Source organism: Pseudopipra pipra, chromosome W (genome assembly GCF_036250125.1).
Source record: "Pseudopipra pipra isolate bDixPip1 chromosome W, bDixPip1.hap1, whole genome shotgun sequence".
Lineage (NCBI taxonomy): Eukaryota > Metazoa > Chordata > Aves > Passeriformes > Pipridae > Pseudopipra > Pseudopipra pipra.
Genome location: NC_087580.1, coordinates 39,955,502 through 39,978,845, shown reverse-complemented (window position 1 = coordinate 39,978,845; position 23,344 = coordinate 39,955,502). Strand labels below are relative to the sequence as shown.

The following is a 23,344-nucleotide window of genomic DNA, read 5'->3' as shown; positions in this document are numbered from 1 at the left end:
CAGCACAGAGTCACAGTGTGACACGTCATCGGTGGACGTGGTGTCCCAGTGGGTTGTGTGATCAGTGGTTGTGGTGTCACACTTTGCTGGGACAGCAGTCGACGCGGTGCTGACATCAGGATTTGTCAGCTGGGTCGGGATGGTGTCAGGCTGGGCCTGGACATCAGCTGGTGTGATCCTGGCCTTTCTACGCCGACTGCCCATGAATTTCATAAATGTCTGCAGGAGAAAGAAGGGCAGGGAAGAGAGGGATTTCCCCTGGAGGGCCGCAACAGCAGTGCTGGGCTGAGCAGTGAGAGCAGGCCCAGCCCAGGCGGGGATGGCTGCAGGTACCTGTGCTGCCCTGCGGAAGCGGCCACGGGCACGGAGCTGCTCTTCTGTCCGCTCCTGGCCTGCATCTGGCAAAGAGCGAGCGTGCTCAGAGCTGAGGGTGTGCGGGAGAGGCCGGAGAACACAGCCCAGGCCTGGGCTCCAGGAGCAGGCAGGGCCAGCCCCGGGATGCCCAGTGGATGGAGCACGGCTGCCAGGAGTTCAGCCCCTCTGCCCCCCTCCCTTTCCCTGGGCATGTCCAGAGCGGATGGGACAGGATGAGGCCAAGGGGACTGCAGCCACCAGCCCTGTGGCCCAGTTTCAGCACTCACCCTCCTGCGGGGGCTGCACCTGCTGCACCTCTTCAGGCTGCTGTGCTGGAGCAGCCCCAGGGCTTTCCTCCTCCTTCTTCCTCCGGAACAGCCTGAGCAGGCTGAAGCGTCTCCCTGCCATGCCACAGTCTGGTGTCCGGGGCACCTGCAAGAGAGAAAGAGAACCTCGGAGAAACTCCGGGCCTTAAGTCCTGCAGAATGGCCTTGAGGCCACCTGCCGCAGGGATTGGAGACACCTCGGAGAAGCTCCGGGTCTCCAAGTCCTGCAAAAGGGTCTTAAGATCACCTGCCACAGGGCTTAGAGACACCTCGGAGAAACTCCGGGTCTCCAAGTCCTGCAAAGGGTCTCAAGGGCACCTGCCACAGGAATTAGAGACACCTCGGAGAAACTCCGGGTCTCCAAATCCTGTGGAAATGCCTCGAGGTCACCTGAAAGAGAGAAAATCCTCCAAAACGCTCCAGGTCAGCAAGGCACGAGTTGGCTGCGCGGGGGCTCCGCACAGCACCGCTCTGTCCCGTCCTGTCCCGTCGCCTGCTCCGAGGAGCACTGTTGACACTGTGGCCGTGTCACCAGCAGCACCTCTGTCACCGCGGGTCATAAAGGGCCCTTGGACACCCTGCCCCCTTCCATCCCACCAGCCGTTCCCAGCGTGTCACAAAGGGCCCTGGGACACAGTGCCACGTGGCCTGGGGCCTCCCCCAGCCCCGCCAACCTGCCCCACCTTGGAGGGAATCCGCTCTCTGAAGTATCTAATCTGGCTGGACCTGAACTGTAGGAACGGCTCAAGAAATGAGCAAACACTCCCCTCCTGTGCCTGCTCACGGCAGCACAAGGAGCCCCCTCGGCCGCCGACTCAGTCGCAGCGGGAAGGGCACGGGGCCTTCCACACAAGCTGGCACGGCCTCCTTGGGAGAAGTGCTGGCTGGTGGCCATCCTAAACAGGGGGGCTGACACCGAGAAGGAAGGTGTGGGCAAGGGCACCAATGCTGTTGGGAGCCCTTTGGCCAGGGCTGCACCCAAATCAGCAGCTGTGGCAAGTCCTGGCCCAAGGAGACCTGCCACTGCCCCGAGTCCTGGCAAGGCTGCTGCCCGTCTCCTGCCCCAAAGAGCTGTGCCCCTGTGTATTAGTTCATTTGAATACATGCCCGGAATAAAACAAGTGCAACAGACATTCCAACAGTACAAAAAATCTTTTATTGCAGTGAGAATAAAAACTAGCAAAGAGAATCAAAAGCTAAATAAGAATACAAAAAAACTGCTTTATCATTTGGCATTCATACAATACTATGAACGGCTTTTATTATAGTATTAACTAGTAATAAGGGAATTAAAGGAACATTTAAAGGATATTAAAACAATACTACGAGTGGCTTTTAATACAGTATTAACTAGTAAAAAGGGAATTACAAGGATAATAAAAAAGGATATAAAACATTTGCTTTCTCAATTGCTTCCTCTCAATAAACTGTGCTTACCCACACAGACAGGCCAGGGCTGCCAGGATCTGCAGCAGCTGGTCGGTGCCCGTGCTTAGCGGGCGTCCCCACGGAACAACACAGTCTCCATGGCAGGATGAGGATCGCTCACCCCAGCAGTCCTGACACCCCATTTTAAAGGCTCTACATTACACCACGTAGGGCCAGTACCCAGTATAAGGTGATGCCTGAGTGGCAGCCAAACCCCGCCTGTTCATCACCTGATGGCAACAGTCTGTGCGTGCCCTGCTGTAGGGCAAGGGGCCAGCGACCCCTGCCCACAGAATCTTCCTCCCATCATCATCTTTCTCACCCCTATGTATGACCTCTACCACTGTGTTTCAGGGGTAGATGTATCTATCTTGCAATATGTAGCAAAACCAAGGAAGAACTCAGCTCTGATAATAGGGGATATCAAGCTGACTTGCTAAAAAGCACAATGGACCTTACAATTCGCTTGTGCCATGAAGTTACATTGTACCATACTCTGGCTGGTTTCACATCCTAATATGATTCCTTTCTCACACCTCTATGCTCCATTGATCATCTAATTCAAAAGTACCCCCCTTACAGACATGAAACAGTTTAAAGTCCTGTAGATGTAGAGATGAAAAAGTCATATCTAAAATGTAGTGCTGGCTTGTTCCTGAGCATTTCCAAAATTCCTTCCCGTCAGGTGCCAGGATGGGTGGGCAGGAGGTGACTTGCTTTATTCAGACCATTCTTGTACGCGTGACTGCTGCTCTTTCACCCCTCTCCCCCTATTTCTGGGTTGGTTTCTAGAGCTGTTTTTGAAAGAAACACTTTTTTCAATCTCACACGTGAATATTTTCAAAGAAATATAAGATGTGAAAATCTAGTAAAACCAATATTTAACAAAATGGTGAAATCACACTCCTTTATGTACTCTGAGCACTCTGCTACTGGCAGTTTGTGTAGTTCTCCATATACTGGAAATGTAACAAAGGATCAAGAAATTTTCTGTGTATTCTTTATTTCCTTTTAAATTTTTTTTCTGTCATCAAATTGGCTGCAGGATTTGGTCCTGTCTTTGTGGAGGATGAATGCCACTGTCTTTTTATGTTTGATATTTTATTACTTAGGGGGACTGTCAGTGGGAGAAGTGGTGGGAAGGATCCTCCCCTCAGGGGCTGGAGCTTCAGCTTCTAAAGAAGACTGTACTTAATCAAAGAGCTGCAACTCAGGATTTCTCCAGTGTTCCAGAACTTTTCATTTAGCCAGATGAGAGTGCCCAGGGCACAGCCAGGTTAATGTTTAACTCTTCCAACACTGTGCTCATCCCGAGGATATCCTGTCATCCTGAGAAGAAGGAAGGGAGATGCTGTGCCTGTTCCCTAGGGCTGGGCAGGGAGCAAAATCTTCCAAGCCGTGGCCCTTCTGAAGGAGTTGATCTTGTGTTATTCCTCAGTAGTCAGCACTGAAAATTCTGTATCTGAGACACTGAATGAAAAGGAGAGTTGCTGAGAGGCTTGTTTGGGGGAGAGTATTTTTTTGGTTTGTTTTTGTGGGGGTCTTTTAGCACCAAATGAAGGTTGGATCATGAAAATCAGTCTTGTCACAGACAAAAACTGCAAAGGCATTTAAACACTTTCAAACACTGTAACCATTTTCCTTCCTTTCACTTTCTACCCCTTGCAAATCAGAGACAGTTCCTAGAGGACAGGAGAATAAAATAAACAAAAAAAAAAAGAAATTATTTTTCTACTCTTGAGGCCTGTGTCAGGTCTGTTTTGAATGCATTTGAATCCTGCTGCTTCCCTGCTCTTTTTCAAGTAGCACCAGATAAATACCTATGAACTGCTGAGATGAGAGTGATCATTCTTCCTTCACAAAAGGTTTCTCTTTTATTTTCCTATCCTGTGTCCCTTTTGTGTTCTGTGCTATGGAGTGACAATATTTTTGTTCTAAGCTAATTCACTGCTGCTGTTTTGGGTACAACTAATGTCAAGCAGCAAACCTGTAACATGCCAGAAACAGGCTACAGTGTGTTGAAGACACAGCTTATGTTTGACTGTGTGTAAATACAGAGAGTTAGTTGGGTTTATCTGATAGCCTGGCAGAAGGAGAGAGGAGCAGGACAAACTGCTTTCAGTAGCTGTGCTGTTCAGACACCTGATAAGATGGAGAGTGCTTTGGAACTACTGATGTGCTTTGAATAAGAAAAGAATAATCACATCCATTGGCACTGGCTTATCAGGAAGGAAGTAAAATGCCAGCACTTTTACCTGAGCAAAAGGAAATGTTTTAGACACTTTGGGCCATTTTTCCACTGACATTAAATAGCAGGGTGCTTTTGAGTGTGCTGCAATGAGTGGAAGGATTTATTACCTTGACAGAATGACAGGTGAATGTGTTCAGAGAGGAGTCCTCAGCAACAAGAACAGCTCTTTGGATAAGTGGTCACATCTATTCCTGCTTTTTTTGGTAGAGATTCAGTAATTCTCTCCTTTCTTTCTCCCTGAAGCACAGTGGCTCACTTACAATGTGCAGTTTTTCAGAGTGTCACACCCTTGTGCATTTTGTAATATCCTGGCAGCATGTTTGATATTGGGTGTGCAACAGGCTGTTCATAAAATAATGCTGGATCATTGACTGGTGTGTCCTCTGCCTTCAGTCCCTGGGTATTTTCATGTTCCAAAAAGAATATATCTCAGCCTGTGCTGGGAAGGGAAGGTGTGATTCACCATTAACTTACCCCAGCAGGCATGAAACATGCTCAGATGCACTATTATCTTCTCAAGGTTGACTGATTTTTATTTTTGTACCTTTTCAAAACTTATTTCTAGGTTCTTTCACATGCTTACAATTAATTTGGGGATACTCAAATTTGATGAATGATAGTGCATGAACATATTTGATTGATTTTGGATTCTAATTGATTCCTGTCAATGAGATCCCTGTGACACTCTGAAATCAATGATATGTGATTCAACCAAGCACCACTGTTCTGTACATTAGGTAGCAGTTGGGAATTTAGGAACTAAATGTTCACAAGCTATAAATGGAGAAAATGTTTAGATTTCAATAGCCCTTTGTTTGGCATTTATTCACCCAAATATGTTTCTCGGGAAAGTTAGTTTTCCAAAGGGCAGGCTTTCAGTAAAAGAAAGGTCATTGATTTAAGGTCTATTAAATTTTAGCTAAAAACAACAGGCTCCATTTGGGTGTAAAATAATTTAAGTATTTCCTGCAGGCAACCTTCATGCTTTAGAGCTGTTGCTCAAAAGTTTCATTCTTCTATGAAGATGTCAATTGTAAATATAAAAATGCCTCACTGAAAATGGAATGGCTCAAAGATTCTAACTGAAATAAAAATTCCTGCCTGAGGAAAGCACTATAATCAAAATAAAGTGGTCTTAACTGTTTTTCTTGTGGAGGCTGCACTTGAAACGAGTGCTTCAAGGCAGCAGGGTTGGTAGGGAATGCCAATTTTTATTCATTTATTTACCTACTCTCCCCCACAGATGATGATAGTCCAGCTTTGGAATCAGCAATACACTTCAGCCACTAATACAAGGCAATATGTGAGCTACTGCCGCTTCCAAAATGCAGTATCCTGGCATTTCAGTCAACTTTATAATCTGGCAAAAACCCACTTGGCAATATTAAATTCTAGCTTCTGAAGCACTTTTATTTCTGAAAGCTTTTGATGTCTTTTTATATCTTTTTACCATATATTAAATTCCTTAGGAGCAGTGGCCAGGATGTACACTTGATGGATGACTGGGGGGGGGGAGTCTCCCCCCAGCCCCCACTTTTTTTTTCCCCCCTTTAATTTTAAAAAGAGGTGTGATAATTGTGCATTAGGTAATGCTGGAACATGAATCCTGCAGATGCAGCTGTTTGACAACATTAACGTGGGGGGTTTGTACCATTGTTAGGTAAGTTAGCAGAGATTTTCCAAGCTAAGAAGGACAGCCTGCTGCCAAACTCTGGCATCTCTCTTAAGAAATCTTTTGCTTCAGGGATGCCCTGAGGAAAATGATGACTAGATGCTTTTCTGAAGGCACAAAGGGCCTGTTTTCTCTTCCATAGCATTCAGAATGGGACTCCTTGTTCCAGCCTGCCTGCTCAGGGTTTTGTGGTGCTTGGTTAGGGTTTTCATGTGGTTTTTCTCCTGGGATAAAGTTGTGTCCAGTGAATATTGATTATTCATCCCATGTCTAGTTCACTGTCTACATCTTGAATTTGACCCAGAGCCTGTGTAAATGAGGAATGCATTGAAACAAAGTCAAGGATCCTTCAGTGACTTGTTTGTCTGAGTTCAATCTTCTGAAACCTCTGATGAGTCTGGCAGGGCAGTACCTGTGTGCAGAGGGGCAGGGAAAGAGAGTCCCAGCACAGCAGCAGTGCCAGGGAGCAGCAGCATTTGGCCTGTTGAGAGCTGCTCTTTTTCTCCTGCCCCCCCTCCCCTTCTGGGCCTCGGCTGAGGCCTCAGTGCTCTGGCCCTTGGTCCCTGGGCTGGGCTGGGTCAGTCCTGTGGCCATGGCACTGCTGGCATGAGCTGGGCTCCACTGCACTCTTTCCACCACACAAGGGGCTCCATTTGCTCCGGGCACAGCCTGAAGCCTCAGCTCTTCTTCTCCAGGGCTCTCAAGAACAAGGCCAAGGAGCAGACTCTCCAGAGGGTCCTTGCCTTGCTGGTTTCTCCCTGGAGTCTGTGTGCTGCCCTCAGGGTCCCACTGTGGGGGTTGAGGGGCTGAGGCTGCTCCAGCTGGTGCTGGTGGTGGCCAGTGCCCCTGGAGATGGCAAATGGGGCCTGAGGAGCCCGGGGCCGATTCTCTGCTGCTGTGCTGGGGAGCGGGGCTGGCCCTGGGGCTGCAGGAGCTGCCTGAGCTGAGGATGTGCTGAGCATTGCAGACCCAGAGGGCCTGTCCCTGAGCTCCATGGCCTCCATGTCCTGCTGCAGGGCCAGACCTGAGTGTGCTGCTCTGCTGGGCTGGGGCAGGGGCAGGGAGATGGGGGGACCAGGGAGGGGCTGGACTGGGCAGTGCCAGGGAGGGGAAAACCCCAATGTTGAGCTGAAGGGTGTGAGTGGGCAGGGTGGGGGCTCTGCTGCCGCTGGGGCACCTCTGGAGTCAGCCTTTCCTTTGGCAGCACAACTTAGAGGAGATAGTTTTCCAGAGTTGGCTTTTCCCCTTCTTTCCCAAGGTTTTCTTTTTTGTTTTCAGTTCCCCTGAGGGGAAAAGGGGGAAGGGAAGCACATGTTGATCCCTGCTTTTATCTGTATACAAAAGGGAGATGGGGTGGGGAGGGAGGGGGGAAACAAAGGGATTTCTCTCTCTATTCTCTCTCTTTTATCCCATTCCTGTCTCCCTCGCCACACCCCGGGCGACTGTTTCACCGCCGCCCCTCCTCGCCCGTCCCGCGGGGCAGCTCTTTTAGCTCCGGGGCGGCGGAGACTCCCCCGGCGCGGCCCTTTGGTTTTCCTTGGTTTATTCTCCGGAGCTGATTCCGTTCCGAGCTCGCCCCCCCTCTCTGGCGACCCCCGCCAGGGCCCGTCCCGGGGCGGCTCCTTCAGTGCCACGGGCGGCGGGGACCCCTCGGGGCGGCTCCCCCAGGGCCCCGCCCGCCGCCGCCGCTCCCCGGGGCCCTCCCCGCTTCCTGCCGGGATCGGACACCGCCGGCGGCCCCGGCCCTGCCGGGCTCCATCAGCCTGAGCAATTGCTGCCAAGGAGGGGCCGGGGGCTTCCTCTTGGCCTTCGTCTCCCTGGCGCTGGGGCTCGGCTTCTACCTGCGCCAGAAGGTGAGGGGGGTCCCAGGGGGTCGTGTGTCCCCCCAGAGCGTCTGTGCCCCCCCGGGGACCCCCCACCCCGGTGTCACCCCCTTTTCTCTCCCCACAGAGCTCCTGAGCCGGCGGCGGCCGCAGCCCCTCCCCGGGGCCTCGGGCCCAGCCTGGACCCCTCCTGTCCCTGTGAGGATTTTGGGGGGGTCGTGTGTCCCCCCCTCCCCTGCTGCCACTCCTGATCCCAGGAAAGCTTCCCAGTTCTCCCCAGTCCCGGTTATTGGGGGGCAGTGGGGAAGGGGCTTGGGGGAATCCCAAGGGGTGTAGCTGAGTTTGGGGGGGGCAGAACAGGCCTCGGGATGGATCGGGAATGGGGACCCCCCTGTGTTCCCCCCTGTCAGCCCGCTCTGGGGGGGCTCTGGGAGGGCACCTGCCCCTCAATAAGGCACCCAGCACACTTTGAAAGGTTCTGGGCACCCCCTAAACCTCCACACAGGCTCTGGAGGACTGCCTAAACATACTCAGAGCCCACTCAGGACCCCACCCAACCCCTTCTCTGGGGGGACTTCTCTGGGCACTGGTGGTGCTGGGAGCCCCCCCGGCTGCGGGCGAGGAGCTCTCGGGTGAGTGGGTGGTGGGAAGGGGGCGGTCAGTGGGAAAAGGGGGGTCAGAGGGGACAGAAGGGGTGGTGGGACCCCAAACTGAGTGGGAGGGGAGTGGGACCCCCCAAAAGTGGAGGGAGGAGGGGCACTGAGGATGCCCTCTGGAGCCCTGTCAGAGCCCTGACACTTCTGGGGTGACTCCAGGAACAGCCTTCACTGGCCCAGGGACATTCATCTCCCCAGCCTCGCACACATCCCCTGCAAATGGCCCTGTCTCCTCCATCACCCTCCTCTGCCTTCCTGGCCTGGCCCTTTCATTCCACACCAGCAATGCAGCCTGGGCACCATCTCACCTGGGCACTCAGAGGGCTTCTGTGAGCAGCAGTGGCAGATTTCTCTGGAAGGTGCATTTGTCCCATGGCACAGGGCATAGGTCAGAGGATGAATATACTCCCAGGCACACACATCCTGGAGAGCTTTTTCAAGACAAAAATAGGGAGAGGAAGAAGAAAAGAGGCCAAATTAGAGAGATGAAAGGTGCCCCAAAAATCAGGAGCTTCCTCTGAGCCAGGTTTCCATAACTGAATCACTGGTGGGATATTTACTTTGATAAGTAGCTGCACAAAACTATTCATGTAGACAATGAAACAATCAGCTTAATATATTATATAGAAGGTGTTGTCAATGGAAACAAATGGAGAAAAATTGTTGAGATTAAAAAAAAAAAAAAGAAAATCAAAGGTCTGGCAATGCTGGCCAGGAAGCCTTCAGCAATTATCAAGAGTTCTGTTCTCCAGTGGTTTCAAGTGTCTCCTAAATTCCACACTCGTGGCTTCAGGCCATGACTTGCCAGAGCAGTGCCAGAACTGGCCACTGCCCAGAGATGCCCTGGGGCAGCTCCAGTGCCCAAGTGGGACAAGTGGCCCAGGGTGTGTGGGAGCCCTTTGGAGCAGGAGCTGTTGGGCAGGAAGGGCCCATCTGGGGAGGGTCAGGGAATCCCCCCCTGCAGCCCTGCTGCCCAGGCTGAGGAGGGTCCTCTCCAGCCCACAGCCCATCGTGTGCCCTTGGGGGCTGCGCTGCCGGGGCTGTTCCCGGGCACTGACTGGGGAATCTCCCGGGGTGCCCCGCGCGAGGCGGGGGCGGGGCGGAGGGCGGGCAGGGGGCGTGGCCGCGCGCTGATTGGCTGCGGCGGGGGTGTCTCCACCCGAAGCGCGCGAAGGGCGCCATCTTTGGCGCGTGGGGGATTCGGGGGCGGCGGCCCCGGGAAAAGCTGCGCTTGGGTGTGTGAGCTGGGGGGGTCTGCGGGGGGAGCGGGGTCTGGGGATCCCCTCGGGGGCTGCGGGGAGCGCGGCCGGGGGTGGAAAGGCTGGAGGGCTCGGGAGGGTTCAGGGGGGGAGTTCGGAGGTTCCCGAGGAGATTTTGAGGGGTCCCTGAGGGGGTTCGGTGTCTTGAGGGGACTCGGGGGGGGGGGGAGGTTGAAGGTCCCTGAAGGGGTTTGGGAGTCCCTGAGGGAGTTTTGGTTTCTGAGGAGACTGGGGGGTCACAGGTGGGCTTGGGGGGATCTCTGAGGGGGTTTGGGGGTCCTGGGTGGGTTTTGCGGGGATGTTTGCAGCAGTTTTTGTGGTCTGTAGGTGGTTCCAGACGGCTTTGAGGCTCCCTTAGAGGGACTGGGGGGATCCCTGAATGGGCTTGGGGGGTCCCAGGTGTGTTTTGCAGGTCACTGAGAGGGTTTAGGGAGCCCGGGAGGGGGGGTGGTGGTGAGGTCTCTTAGGGGATTTGGGGGGTCTTTGAGGAGGTTTCGGTGGGTCCTGGGGTGGATTTCTGAGGGGATTTCAGGGGTTTTGAGGGGATTTTGTGGAGTCCCCTAAAGCTTAGCAGTGGGGTTCAGGGGATCCCCTAGCCCCAAGGAGAGGGATCTTAGGGATGCCCCCCCAAAATTCAAGGCAGAGATATACTATATCTGGGTAAGGGGATCCCAGTGCCCCCAGTATATCCCAATAACCTTCCAGTGACCCTCAGTATGGCCCAGTAACCCCTTCAGTGACCAGCCAGTGTCTGTCCCAGTGACCTCCCACTGCCCCTCCTATGGCCCAGTGATCGTCCAGAGAGCAGCCAGTAACCCCCAGTATGGCCCAGTAACCTCCTGGTGTCCCCCTGTGTGTCCTGTTAATCCCCTCAGTAACTCCCCAGTTCTCTGCCAGTGCCCCCCAGTGTGCCCCAGTTCACCTCCAGTCCCTCCCAGTGCCCTCCCAGTGTACCTCAGTAACCCCCCAGTCCCTCCCAGTACCCCCTGGTTCCCCCCAGTGTGTCCCAGTATCCCCCAGTAATGACCCAGTGCCCCACAAAGCCCCCCAGCTGTCCCCAGTGTGTCCCCAGATGCCCTTGGCCTTTCTGTGAGCGTGGGGGAGGGGGCATTTTTGGGTTCAGAGGGTCCGGGGTGGCTCTTGGGGTGAGATGGAGGGTTGGGGACATCAGGGATGGAGTTTGGGGACAGTGGAATTGGGGGTGTCAAGGGGGGAATTGGGGCCATGGGGAGGCCCTGGGAACAATGGAGACACTGGGGGTCTCGGTGTGTCAAAGGGGGGAACTGGGGACACCAAGAGGGTCTTCGGGACACTGGGGGGGTCTCAGGACTCACTTGCTCTTGGTGCAGCCCCTTCTTTGCCCCCCAGGCTCTACTTACCCCTCCAAATATTCCTTAACCCCCATTTTCCATTTAATCCCCTCCCCCCAAAAATTCCTTTGACCCTGAAGACCCCTTTTAACTCCCCTAAATGCACCCAAAGCCACCAAAAACCCCCAAAATCCCCATCCAACCCCCCCTCCCCCAAATCCCCCCAAATCTCCCCCAGCCCCCCCTCAAATCCCTTCCAACCCCCCCCACAGAGGGATCACCTGGCAATCTGGGACAGGAACACAGTGGGCTGTACTGGGGGCACTGGGCTGTACTGGGAGGGCACTGGGGGGGGGCTCAGGTGTCCCACAACATCATGCCCCAGCTCCAGGAGAGATCTGGGGAGCAGTGAGGAGGTCCTGGTCTGTCCTGGTCCGTACTGGTCTTTCCTGGTTTGTACCCCCAATCCCCAAAGCCCCTCCCCAGCTCCCCCAGGACCCTCCCACACCCCAAAGCCCCCCAGGTCCCCCCAGGCCCCTGACTTGGTCCTGCTGCCCCTTGAGCATCTCCATCTGCTGCAGAACCAGGCATTTCATCAGCAAATGTGCAGGTGACCCCAAGCTGGGGGTGTGTTGATGTGCTGGAAGGCAGGAGGGCTCTGCAGAGGGACCTGGCCCAGCTGGATCCATGGGCTGATTGCAAGGGGATGAGTGTCAAGAAGGCCAAGGGCTGGTCCTGCCCTTTGGGCACAAGAAGCCCCGTCAGCCCCCCGGGCTGGGGCCAGAGTGTCTGGAGAGCAGGCAGGCAGAAAGGGAGCTGGGAGTGTGGATGGACAGGAAGCAGAAGAGGATGCAGATTGTACCCAGTGTGATGTTAGAAAAGCAGAATAGGTTCTGGGCTGGTTGTAGAAGGAGAAAGAAGCCCAGAGGCCAGTGCAAGCAGGGAGCCCTCAGCTTGCACATCATCTGCCCTCTCTGCAGGTTCCTGTCCTTGAGCCCAGGCCCTGAGGTGAGGCTGAGAAGTGGCGCGGAGGTGAGCCCAGAGCTGGCCCTGAGGTGAGGCTGAGAATAAGTGCAAGGCAGAGGTGCTGCTGAGGAAGGAGAGCCCTGTGGTGGGGAAAAAAAAAAGCTGTGAGTGCCCATCCCCTTGAAGGTGCTGTGTCCATCCCCTGTGTGCCAGGTGAGCTGGGGCTTTGCTGCAGAGCTGCGGGCGCTGATTTGAGCGTCTCCAAGTGCTGAGATGGTGGGCACCCAGGAACACAAACTGTGCCTGGCCACGGAGCCTGCAAGGAGGAGCAGAGACAGCCCTGGCAGTGTGGGGGGCCAGGTTGTCCCTGTGCCTTCCCCTGCAGGCCCTGTCTGTCCCTGCTGGGCCCCTGTCCATCCCCATCAGGTCCCTGCCCGTCCCCCCGGGCTGAGCTCCCCCCAGGAAGTGCCGTGGAGCTGAAGCTGCTGCCATCCCCCCCCCTGCAGCCGCTGCCCCAGCCAAGGGAGCAGCAAAGGCAGGGCCAGGAGCAGAGGCAGCAGCAGGGGAGCCCTGGGGGGTCCGGGAAGCTCTTGTGTGGGTCAGGAAAGAGGCGCTGGGCCCGAGGCCGGGGCTGTGCTGAGCAGGCCCAGCCCTCACATCCCCCCAGCCAACGCCGGCTGCCCGGGGAGCTTGGGAGGGACCCCCAGCCCGTGTGCCCCACACTGAGGTGGCAGAGAGAGAGCCAAGGGACAGGGCCACGGGCAGGGGCCACGGGTGAGGGACAGGCAGGGCCATTGCAGGGCCACAGTGAGGGCACAGCCTGTGGCAGCAGAGCTGCCCAGGGCCGGGGGCAGCCGGGGGTGTTGGTACCAGCCAGTGCTGGGGCTGAGCAGAGCAGGAGGCCTCTTGCAGAGCCCTGGAGCAGCCTCTCACTTGCCAACCCTGCCCTGGTGGGGTGACATTGTCCCCTCCCTACAGGATACTCCCTCAGAACTCTTTGGGGGGGCCTTTTGTGTCTATTGCTGGTTGCTGATTCCTGCTGGGGACTTGAGGGCCCCTCTGCAATCCCATCCATGTGGCACAATCTCCTCTCCAGAGTTTGACTCCCTGCAGACTTTGCAGGGAAATCTGTGCTGGCAACTGCATCCTGAGCCTGAGGGCAGTTTGTATCCCTGAGTGCTGATCCATCCTGGGGACCCAAGGGATCCTCTGCCATTCCATCCCTTCAGCAGAAGTCACCCTCCTGCCCTTGACTCCCTGCAGAGGAACAAGTGCCATCTCTCTGGGAGAAACCAGATGCTGCCCCTGGGCCATCAGAAGTGGTGCTGAAGCCTCTTTCAGCCCAGCCCTGGGTGCAGTTTTCTCATCCCCTCACCGAGTGCCCGCTCCCCCAGCCGGCACTGACCAACCAGGGCGTTTGGCACACATGGTTTGGTGGTTTGGAGAAACAGCCCCGGACTGGCAGGGGGCCAGAGAACCTCGAGGAACAGCCCTGGCGATGTGCCTACACTGAGAAAGGCCAGGGGATCGCTGCTCCAGGGGAACCGGCTGGAGCTCTGGGTGAACCTGAGCTGAAGGGCCTGTGACCTGTGGATGAGTCCAGGATGGAGCAGAGACCCCCCCTGCAGCCCGGGAGGAACCCATGCCAGAGCAGGGAATGCCCATAGGAGGCCGAGAGCCTGTGGGAAACCCCTGCAGAGCCAAGGGAGCAAAGCCCTGATTGTTCCCCCCAATTTGTTTTTGGAAGACTTTTTTTCATCTAATCTTCATATTTTTGAATATTTTTTAGCTGAATCTCAACTTTATGCAGTTTGGAGGGGCAGGGGTCTTCCTGCTATTTCTGAGAGGGTTTTGCCTGAATGTGGGTGATTTTGGTTTTTCTGGGCTGGATCTTGGTGTTTGGGAGGTTTTTATGGTCACAGGATGCCCGCTGAGTTCTAGAGATGGACTTGGGCAGGAGGAACCCCCAAGCCAACACGCTCAGCCCTTGTTTTCCCCCCCATCAGGATTTGTCCTTCCCAAAGCTTGGGCGGATGGAGGAGGAGGCTGCGAGGAAGAGGAAGATGCCTTGGGCCCCCCAGGCAGGTGAGGAGGAAGTCAGTGTCCCTTTGGGCGGGTGTTGTGCTGGCTCTGTCAGCCGAGCATGGCCCCGGCTGCAGGACAACCCCGCTGGCGCCGCCGTCCTGCCGGGACCGGAGTTGGGGGGATGTCCTTGGCCTTCCCTGTGGGCCGGAGGCAAATCCCCTCCCTGTCCTTCTTGCTTCCTGCCCCAGGCCCCGAGCTGAGGACGGAGAGCCCGGAGGACAAATCCCCCCGTGAGACCCTGGTGGGAGAGGCCGTTTTGAAGGGCTCCCCGGTGCAGGAAGGCAGCGGGGAGGAAAAGGGCCGGAGATCCCCCCACAGGAGGGGCTCCAAAGCCATCCCAGGGTGCTCTGAGGAGGAAAGAGCCAGCCTGTGCCGGGAAGGTGGTTGGAGCTTGAGCATGAGCTCCAACATCATGGTCCCAAGGCAACCTCCCACTAGAAAGAAACCCTTCAGGTGCTTGGAATGTGGGAAGAGTTTCAGGAAGAGCTCTCACCTGCTCCGACACCAGCACATCCACACAGGGAAATGGCCGTACACGTGTAGGGAATGTGGGAAGAACTTCAGAGACAGCTCTGATCTCCTCAGCCACCAGCGCATCCACACTGGAGAACGGCCTTACAGGTGTGAGGAATGTGGGAAGAGCTTCAGTGACAGCTCCAACCTCCGCACCCACCAGCACATCCACACTGGGGAACAACCCTACACGTGTGGGGAATGTGGGAAGAGCTTCAGGCAGAGCTCCACCCTCCGCTCCCACCAGCGCATCCACACCGGGGAACGGCCCTACAAGTGCTTGGAATGTGGGAAGAGGTTTAGCACCAGCTCCAATCTCTACACACATGCGCGAACGCACACGGATGAGAGGCCCTTCCGCTGCACCGACTGCGGGAAGGGCTTCAACCGGAACTGCACCCTCATCAGGCACCGGCGCATCCACACCGGAGAGAGGCCCTACAAGTGTGGGGAGTGTGGGAAGAGCTTCGCCCAGAGCTCTACCTTGACCTCACACCAACGGACCCACCAGTAAGGGAAGCCCTTCCAGTGCCAATACATTGTGTGAGTGCAGGGCTTGAGGCGTGTGGGATTGTGTGGACACAGAGAAAGAACTAACATTCAGAAACATATCTGCTTCCCTGTCTCTATTAATGAACCCTAGAGTTTGACACATTAATAATATCCATAGCAATTGTGATTTGACTGTATATTGTGACAGGCATATGCACATGTGAGCAAAGGGACATACAAAATAGGTATTGTAGTTTCTGCAGTTCTTGTGTTATGGGTGAAGGTAGAGAGGATTTGAGCTAAAAATTGTCTGAACATTTTGAGAGTGCAGAGACATCTGTCTGACCATCACTAGGTATGCTTTGATTTTAAGACAGAGCATGTTAAAGAGTGTATCTGCTCATTTTGGCATATATGTCAGTTTAATAATTTTAAAAGGATTAGTGCATTCATAACAGGAAATCTCCCTTAAACTCTGATTAAAATGTAACACTGACTAAAGGATTATAGAGCGGACTTAATTTTACTGATTGTTTTAACAGTTGTCACAGCTGTTGGAAAAGAAAAGGCAATTGAAACACTCCAAAAAAGGGGTGGGGGGGCAGAACGAGAGTAGTTTAATAAATTTAAACATGGTCTCTGAATGCCACACGTAAAAAAATTGAGCAGATTTGTAACTCCACAAAGCTGCTGTACACTATGTACTTTTGCCTTTTGTGGCTCACTGTGTTTCATTCATTTGAACACTGAGCAGTTTCCCTACTTTCTCAATTTAAAAATGTGCAACAGCGTTTAAATGTGGAACAAATTCAGCTGTTCATGTGCCTGGAGTTTCATCTTAGAATGCACCTGATAGAATACTCAGCTGACAAGAAATAAAAGTTGTGTAGAATGGCTGTAACATTTCAAAAGTGGACACAGGTGTCACATCCTGTGAATGCTGCAGTGCAGTGATGGTTGCTGTACATATTTTATGTTTTTCTAACCGTTCTCATGTTGTGATGTGGGAATGGTGTGTGGAGTTCCCCTGCGAGTCTGTCTGGGTTATGTCTGTGTAGGGATGAACAGGAGTGTGTGTGTAGATTCCCATGCCTGTGTGTTTGTGTGTGTGCAGGGGGATTCTGTGCTAAACTCGTTGAGCTATGAGGTGCACAAAGGACCCCCTTGCTTTCTAAATTCCTTCTCAGAGAGGAGCCGGGGGGTGGCTGGATCCAATCTCAGACTCAGATTTTGGTTTCAATTGAAGGAATTATAGAGGTGTGATTCAATCACATTATCCTGCAGGTTTTAGTGATGGCAAATCAGAAATATTTCTATAAAAACAATGATTTATTATGACAAATGAACCAAAAATTGATCAGAAAAGTGAACAGATGAAAGACCTTAAAGATAATTTTTTACTTCAAATTATAAAAGCCAAAAAATCCTAGTAGTATAGTGTAAGATAGGACAGTGGAGTCTATCAAAGTAACTCTATTAAAGCAATTGGATCAAAGCCAGCAAAAAGAAACAGTCCTGAAGCAGAGATTGAGGTAACTCACCCCACAATGACAGGGGGTAGTTCTCTCTCTTTCACTTAACCCCTGGTCAGTGACCATGAAGAGCTGTCCCTGCTTCATGGCAGAAGCTCCACACACTTCAAGGAAGTCTGTGGAAGAATCTGCCCCATGACAGTTGGATGGGGCTTTTACAGTTATCAAGGGTTTGACTGCCAGATATATTTGCAGGCCAGGGAGCAGCTTATCTGTCAAATCTTGCTTCAAAAAGTAGGATGCGTGTTTGAAGTTTCATGAAGCATTCTGGGTTTAGCATAATTCAGCATTAAAAACAGCACCTTGGCACCAGCAGTAACTCATCACAGAGAGTGTGCATTGTTTGCAATCTCTGACCAGTTTTTAGGTATTATCAAAGCAGAGCATCCTGCCAGAAACAGTTCCTTGATTCCATGAGGTTCCAAAAACTCTGAGGGTTCCTTTGGTTCCATGAGGTCCCTCAGTGTCACAACAGACCCTTGGTTCCATGAGGTTCTGGAGTGCCACAATGGCCCTGATGATTTCATGAGTTTCCACTATCTCTCCAGGATTCCTTTGGTTCCATGAGGCCCCGCAGTGTCACAATGGCTCCTGGATTCCACGATTTTCCAACATATCCCAGGGTTCCCTTGGATCCAAGAGGCTCCCCAGTGTCCCACCGGCCCCTGGATTCCAGGAGGCCCTGCAGTGTCCCAATGGCCACTCGGTTCCAGGAGCCACAGCGGCTGCCGCCGGCGTCTGTGCCCGGAGCCGCCGCTCCCACGGGGCTGCCGCACTCACCGCCGGGGTTGCCGCTCGCAAATTGACACATTGTCAATAACCCATCCAGCTGACTGGGATGGGTGTAAGAGCTCGGGAACACAGGATAATCAGTCATGCCCTGAAAACGTTGGAATGTTCTCTACCTGACTCGTAACCCAAATGGAACAGTTTGGATACAATTCCCAAACAGTTTGGAAACTCTAGTCATTCCTGACACCAGGATGGAAATTCAGCAGATCACTAAAGCCAGTCCCCTTGGGAGCCCACAACCAGCAGGGCTGAGGGAGGCCCTGGCAGCTCCCCAGCACCTCCCTCTCAGTGGGACACCTCTGGCAGCCTCTCCCAGCTCGGGAACCCTCCAGTTTGTGACACTCCAAAGACCCTCGCTGGTGCCCAGGACAATTCTGATCCCCCTCCACAAACACTCCTCCAGCTGTGCCCCTTGTCTGTTGGCAAACACAAAGGGATTTGGGGGAGTGTTTCCCTGACAACAAGAAGAATTTGGGAGAGGGACCTTTCCACACCCAGCTATTGATGTGTCCACACATCTCTGCCTGGGTGTGGGTGTGAATTGACTGTGGTGGGAATGTTGTTATTGTGAATCTAGAATTCAGTCACTGTTAAAATTGTAGCAAATGCTATTGAATTGCTTGAAAACTGCTCAACTGGTCAATGATTAAGTGCTATTAATCTCTTTTTCCCCCTTTGTCTTTGGATCAAAATCCTTTCTGCCCTGACCCTCATGCATCCCAAGTCTCTGTGTAAATCATTCCTTTTCATCAAAAAATATGTATTTTTCGTGATGTCCACTTTAAAATCTTCCTCCTTAGCTAAATTACAAAACAACTCAAATTAGTTGTAAAAGTCTTGATGACTTGAAGACAATTAAAGGAAGGGAAATAATTTGTTTTTCTCTGTTTTAATGGGTCCCACAGTGTTTGGAGTTGCATCAGCTGTCAGTTCAAGATTGGCCGTGTCAGAACTGGTGAGAATGGGGGGTGAGGAGCAAGATTGATCAGACAGGGTCAGTGTGGATCTCCTGAGGAGACACTCAGCATCAAGATCACTTGGAGAACACCTCTGTCACCTCTTCTCTGAACTACAAAATCATCCATCATCGAATTAAAACAAAAAAATTACAAACTTCAAAGACTTGTTACAAAATTGCCTTGAAGACAATTAAAGGAAGACAAAGAGATCCTGAGGGATTTCTGCATTTTAACGAGCCCCACGGTGTGTTTGCAGCCCAGCCCATGATCCTGAGGTGCTGAGAGAAGATTGAAGCAGCTGCTGAAGAAGTCAGAAGCCAAACTCCAAGTGCCTTGAAGCATTACTGGGCCCCACTGAGGGCAGGCACTGACAAAGCCTCCCCAGGGACTCCTTGGAGCAGCTTCTTGGAGGCCAGGAGTGCAGGCAGACAAAGGCTCTGGGCAGGCCCCTGCAATGCTGAGCAAAGCCTGCCTTGGTTGTGTGGAGCACAAAGGCCAAGGCCTGAGCCCCAGGCCCTGGCCCAGCAGATCCTGTCCCTCCCGGCTGGCTCAGGGCTGTTTGGGGGGCACTGGGATGGGAGGGGGAGGAACAACAAAGGCCCAAAACTGGGCAACCCCTGCCAGGCTCCTGAGGGAGGGGCGAGGCAGAAACCAAGGGCAGAACCTGCCAGGCAAGTTGGTTGTGGTGGCCTGAGTGGCAGAGGCAGCTGCCAGAGGCAAGGGGACAAAGGCCTGGGTGCCTTCGGGCCTTGCAGCCCTGCCAGAGCCCTTGGCCATCTCTCCTGCAGGCTGGCCTGGCCTGGCCCTGCTGCTGCTCTGGCCTTGCAGGCTGCACACCCCCCTCCTGCTTTCCCACCCCCTCCCAGCAGCATTTCTAGACCCTCCCTGATGTCTCTGCACCAGCTCTGGCTGTTCCCTGGAACACAAAGCCATGGGCTGATCCTGACTCCCTCTGGGTGACCTCTTGCAGCACAAGGGTCCCTATTGAGTGATATTTTTTTTTCTTCTCTTTCAATCTGAACCTTCCATGCTACTCTTTGTGGAGATTTCATTCTATTTCCAATATGAACAAAAGCTCCATCCTGTCAAATCTCCTCTAGACCCTCTCCAGTTCTTCCTCATTCCTCCAGAATGGGGAACCTCACAGACAGACAGACCAGTCCAGATGTGGTGACCCCAGGACTGAGTCCAGGGGGGTGACAACTCCCTTGTCTGGGTGCCCACACTCCCCCTAAGGCAGCCCCATGTGCAGTTGGCCTTAAATCAAGGGGCCATTCTGATTCTTTGTAACATCACAGAATCAAGTGGCACCGTGACACTGCAGGGCCTCATGGAACCAAAGGAATGCAGGGACACTGTGGAATCTCATGGAACCAAGGGACCATTGTGACATGTGGGGTCTCTTTGATATCTCCAGATATCTCAGAACCCCGTGGAACCAAGGGGCCACTGTGCCTCCCCAGAACTCCATGGAATCAAGCAGAGCCGCTGCCTCCCCCCCGCCGCCGCACGGACCGGAGTCGCCGGCTCTGCCCCGCTTGGACATCTCTGGAGTCAGTGTGTTCTTGGGCAGCACAACTGATCTCAGACCAGAGAGTTTCCCACATTTTGCTTTGCCCCCTTCTTTCCTGTGGTTTTGTTTTTTGTTCTTTGTTCATTCAGGGGGAAAAGGGAGAAGGGAGGCACATGTTCATCCCTGTTTCATCTCCCAACAAAAGAGAGTTGGGGTAGGGGGGGAGAAAGGAGACAATTTCTCTCTCTGCTGTTGCTTTGAATAGTTCTGTTGTTATTGCTGTTTTTGCTGCTATATTTCCTGTCATTAAACTCTTATTGTTTTCACTTATATCTCCTTGTATTTTGTCTCCTTGCACTGGTTTGGAATAAAAGGGAAGGGAATTCATTTTATTGGAATTCTTGCCCCAAAATGTGTCTTTAAACCAGGAGAGGTTGCTCAAGGGCTCCCTGAAATTTGGCATCATCCACAAAGTACTGGAAAATGCATTTTGTCCCATTGTACAGAGAGATAATAAAGATGTTCTCTAGTGGTGTTCAAGGGCTGGTCACTGAGGGATTTCACCAGGAAGTTTCTGCCAAGAGGACTTTGTACCATGGATTTTATTTGACACTTCATTCAGCCAATTTCCACCCACCACATCTTCCACTTCTTCAGTCCAGCTCTCACCAGTCTGGCCATAAGGAGACCACAGGACACCATGTCAGGGGCCTTGATGATGTCTGGGCACACAACATCCTCTATTCCCTCCCACAAGTGTTCTGCAGTCCCTGCCTTGTCCTTCCCATGCCTGGCAATGGCTGCAGGAGGACTTGCCCTATCCCCTTCCCTGCTGAGCCTGAGCAGTCTGGAACTCTGCCAACCCTCTTTGCTACCCTGTTTGCAGACTGCTTCCATGTCTGCCTTTCCCAAGGCCCCAGGAAGCTCTGGGATGGCTCTGGCCTGTCCAAGGGTTTGGGAGAGGTCTCCCAGTGACAATGCCCAGCTTTCTCAATATCCCTGACACCAAAACCTTTTCTATTTTCACAGAGTTCCAGTCTAGTGCTCAGGACACAACACATATTCTCATGGTTCTTCAGGAGAAAATTAGAAGGGATTTCATTATAGAGGTCAACTGGTGGAGCAGCCCAGTCTGCTCTGGCCCCACAGCAGTGCCCAGCCCAGGGTGCTGCAGAGCTCTGGGCACTCCCCCCACAGCCCCAGCCCCTCTGAAGGGCACAGCAGCTCCTGGGGCACAGAGAGGAGTCTCAGCATCCCCATCAGCTCAGAGGCTGGACACTCAGCATGGCAGGAGGAAATGGAGGTCAGGGAAAGTGCAGGAGCCCTGGTGTCACCTCCAGGAGATGCCCAGCACAGCCTGACTGTGCCCCTCAGTGCCAGCCCCTCTGCCCAGCCCAACCCAGAGTCCTGGCCCAGGGACAGAGCAGCCTGTCCCCAGGGGGGGCTGCAGAAAGAGGTTTGTCTGTGTCAGGGATTCCTGTCTGCAGGCCCAGAAATGCTGCCTTGCTCTTCTCCAGGGACATCCCTTTGCCCAGGTCAGTGTGTCCAGGCTGCCTTGGCCAGTTGCAGATCCCAGCCTGGGATCCCTGCAGGGCCCTGAGCTGGAGGTGCTGCTCTGCACAGGGAGGGGCTGTGGCACCCTGGGCTGAGCCTGCACTGGCCATGCTGGTCAGGGTGGGGAGCAGACCCAGCAGGATGGGGATCACTCCTTTCCACCCTCTGCCATAGTCCTGGAAGGCTCGGTAGGCAAAAACAAGGCTGGGCAGGTGAGATGAGTCACTCACCAGAGTCCTTTCTCTGTTCCTGCTGCGGCCCCTGGGGTTGCAGAACTCTCCTTTACCAGTTCACAGGCAGATTTAGGACTTGATCTCTGGGTGACTCCACCATGGGCAGGATTCTGCTCCAGTCCTCCATTCCCTGCTGACTGTATGGGACGGGCTGTCCCTGCAGATCCTCTGTGCTCTCCTGCACTTCCTGAGTTCCTACAGACAAGTCCTCACCTGCCATCAGAGCCCTCACAAGCTGCAGAACCCCAGGCAGGTGACTTGGAGGCCATTTGCCACTGGCCACCAGCACAGAACATCTGAACCAGCCCTCAGTCCCTCGAGTACCCCAGTGAGTCGCTTCTCTCACTGCAGGGACTGAATGGGGAAACAAGCAAAGCAATGAGACTTTAGAGAGTCTATTCCTTGGCCTTGTTCTTTACATCAACCTTTCAAAAGAACAAAGTCTTCAGGAACTGCCCAGGGGGGTCCCCTTTCCTGATGGAAATGATGTTAAGGAGCCCAGCTCTGTGCCAGCAGTGCCCAGGGCCTGTCCCTGCCCACGGTCACAGGACTGACACAGAGCAGGGACTGAGCTGCCAGAGCACTCGGGCCTTGGGGAAGGAGCAGAAAGGAGAGGGAGGCAGTGGAAAAAGAGCATCTCTGAAAAGGCCAAGAGCTGCTGCTCCCTGGCAGTGCTCCTGTACCAGGACTCTTTACCCCTTCTCCTCTGCACACAGGCACTGCCCTTCAGCTTCAGGGAAGTTCTCTAAGGGAAAATCAGGAAAACAGAATTCAAGTCTTTTATTCGACTCAGAGATTGTGATTCCTCATGTACAGAATTACAAAGGCAGGATGTTTGACAAAGAAGTTGCTGCAGAAACTTTTATTTTGTTTAAATGCACACAGAGAATGATTCCTCATTTACACAATGGTAGGTCAAAAGAAAGAGGTAGAGAGTGAATTAGGTATGAGATGAAGAACAAATTTCTGTGTTAACAACATTAAAACAGTAAAAAAATATAGGAAACTTCCCCACCACCAATCTCAAAAGCTTTAGAAGGCAGACAGGGCCAGAAAAGGGTTAAACAATGAGTGTTCTGCAGAAGAAAAAAGGTAGGTTATTGCTGCTGAAAAGCATCCAGTCATCATTTTCCTTATGGCATCCTTGAGCTCCTGATTCCTGAGGCTGTAGATGAGGGGGTTCAGTACTGGAGGCACCACCGAGTACAGAACTGACACCACCAGATCTAAGGATGGTGAAGAGATAGAGGGGGGCTTCAGCTGAGAAAAAATAGCAGTGCTGACAAAGATTGAGACCACGGCCAGGTGAGGGAGGCACATGGAAAAGGCTTTGTGCCGTCCTTGCTCAGATGGGATCCTCAGCACAGCCCTAAAGATCTGCACATAGGAGAAAACAATGAAAATGAAAAAACAGAATACTAAACAGGCACTAAGCACAAGAAGCCCAATTTCCCTAAGGTGGCCTGAGTGTGAGCAGGAGAGCTTGAGGATGGCAGGGATTTCACAGAAGAACTGGCCCAGGGCATTGCCCTGGCACAGGGGCAGGGAAAATGTATTGGCTGTGTGCAGCAGAGCATTGAGAAAGCCAGTGGCCCAGGCAGCTGCTGCCATGTGGGCACAAGCTCT

At 53.2% G+C, this 23,344-nt stretch overlaps 1 protein-coding gene and 1 long non-coding RNA gene across 2 annotated transcripts in view; one reads left to right on the top strand and one right to left on the bottom strand.

Moving 5' to 3' along the window:
- Positions 1-23,344, bottom strand: part of LOC135405704 (uncharacterized) — a 614,579-nt gene that overhangs the window by 14,309 nt on the left and 576,926 nt on the right. The gene's annotated exons all lie outside the window — the stretch shown is intronic.
- Positions 1-23,344, top strand: part of LOC135405248 (zinc finger protein 271-like) — a 774,083-nt gene that overhangs the window by 619,024 nt on the left and 131,715 nt on the right. The window contains exon 3 of the mRNA XM_064639916.1: positions 14,319-15,153. Within this exon, the coding sequence (XP_064495986.1) occupies positions 14,319-15,153 (835 nt within the window). The remainder of the gene's footprint in view (positions 1-14,318; positions 15,154-23,344) is intronic.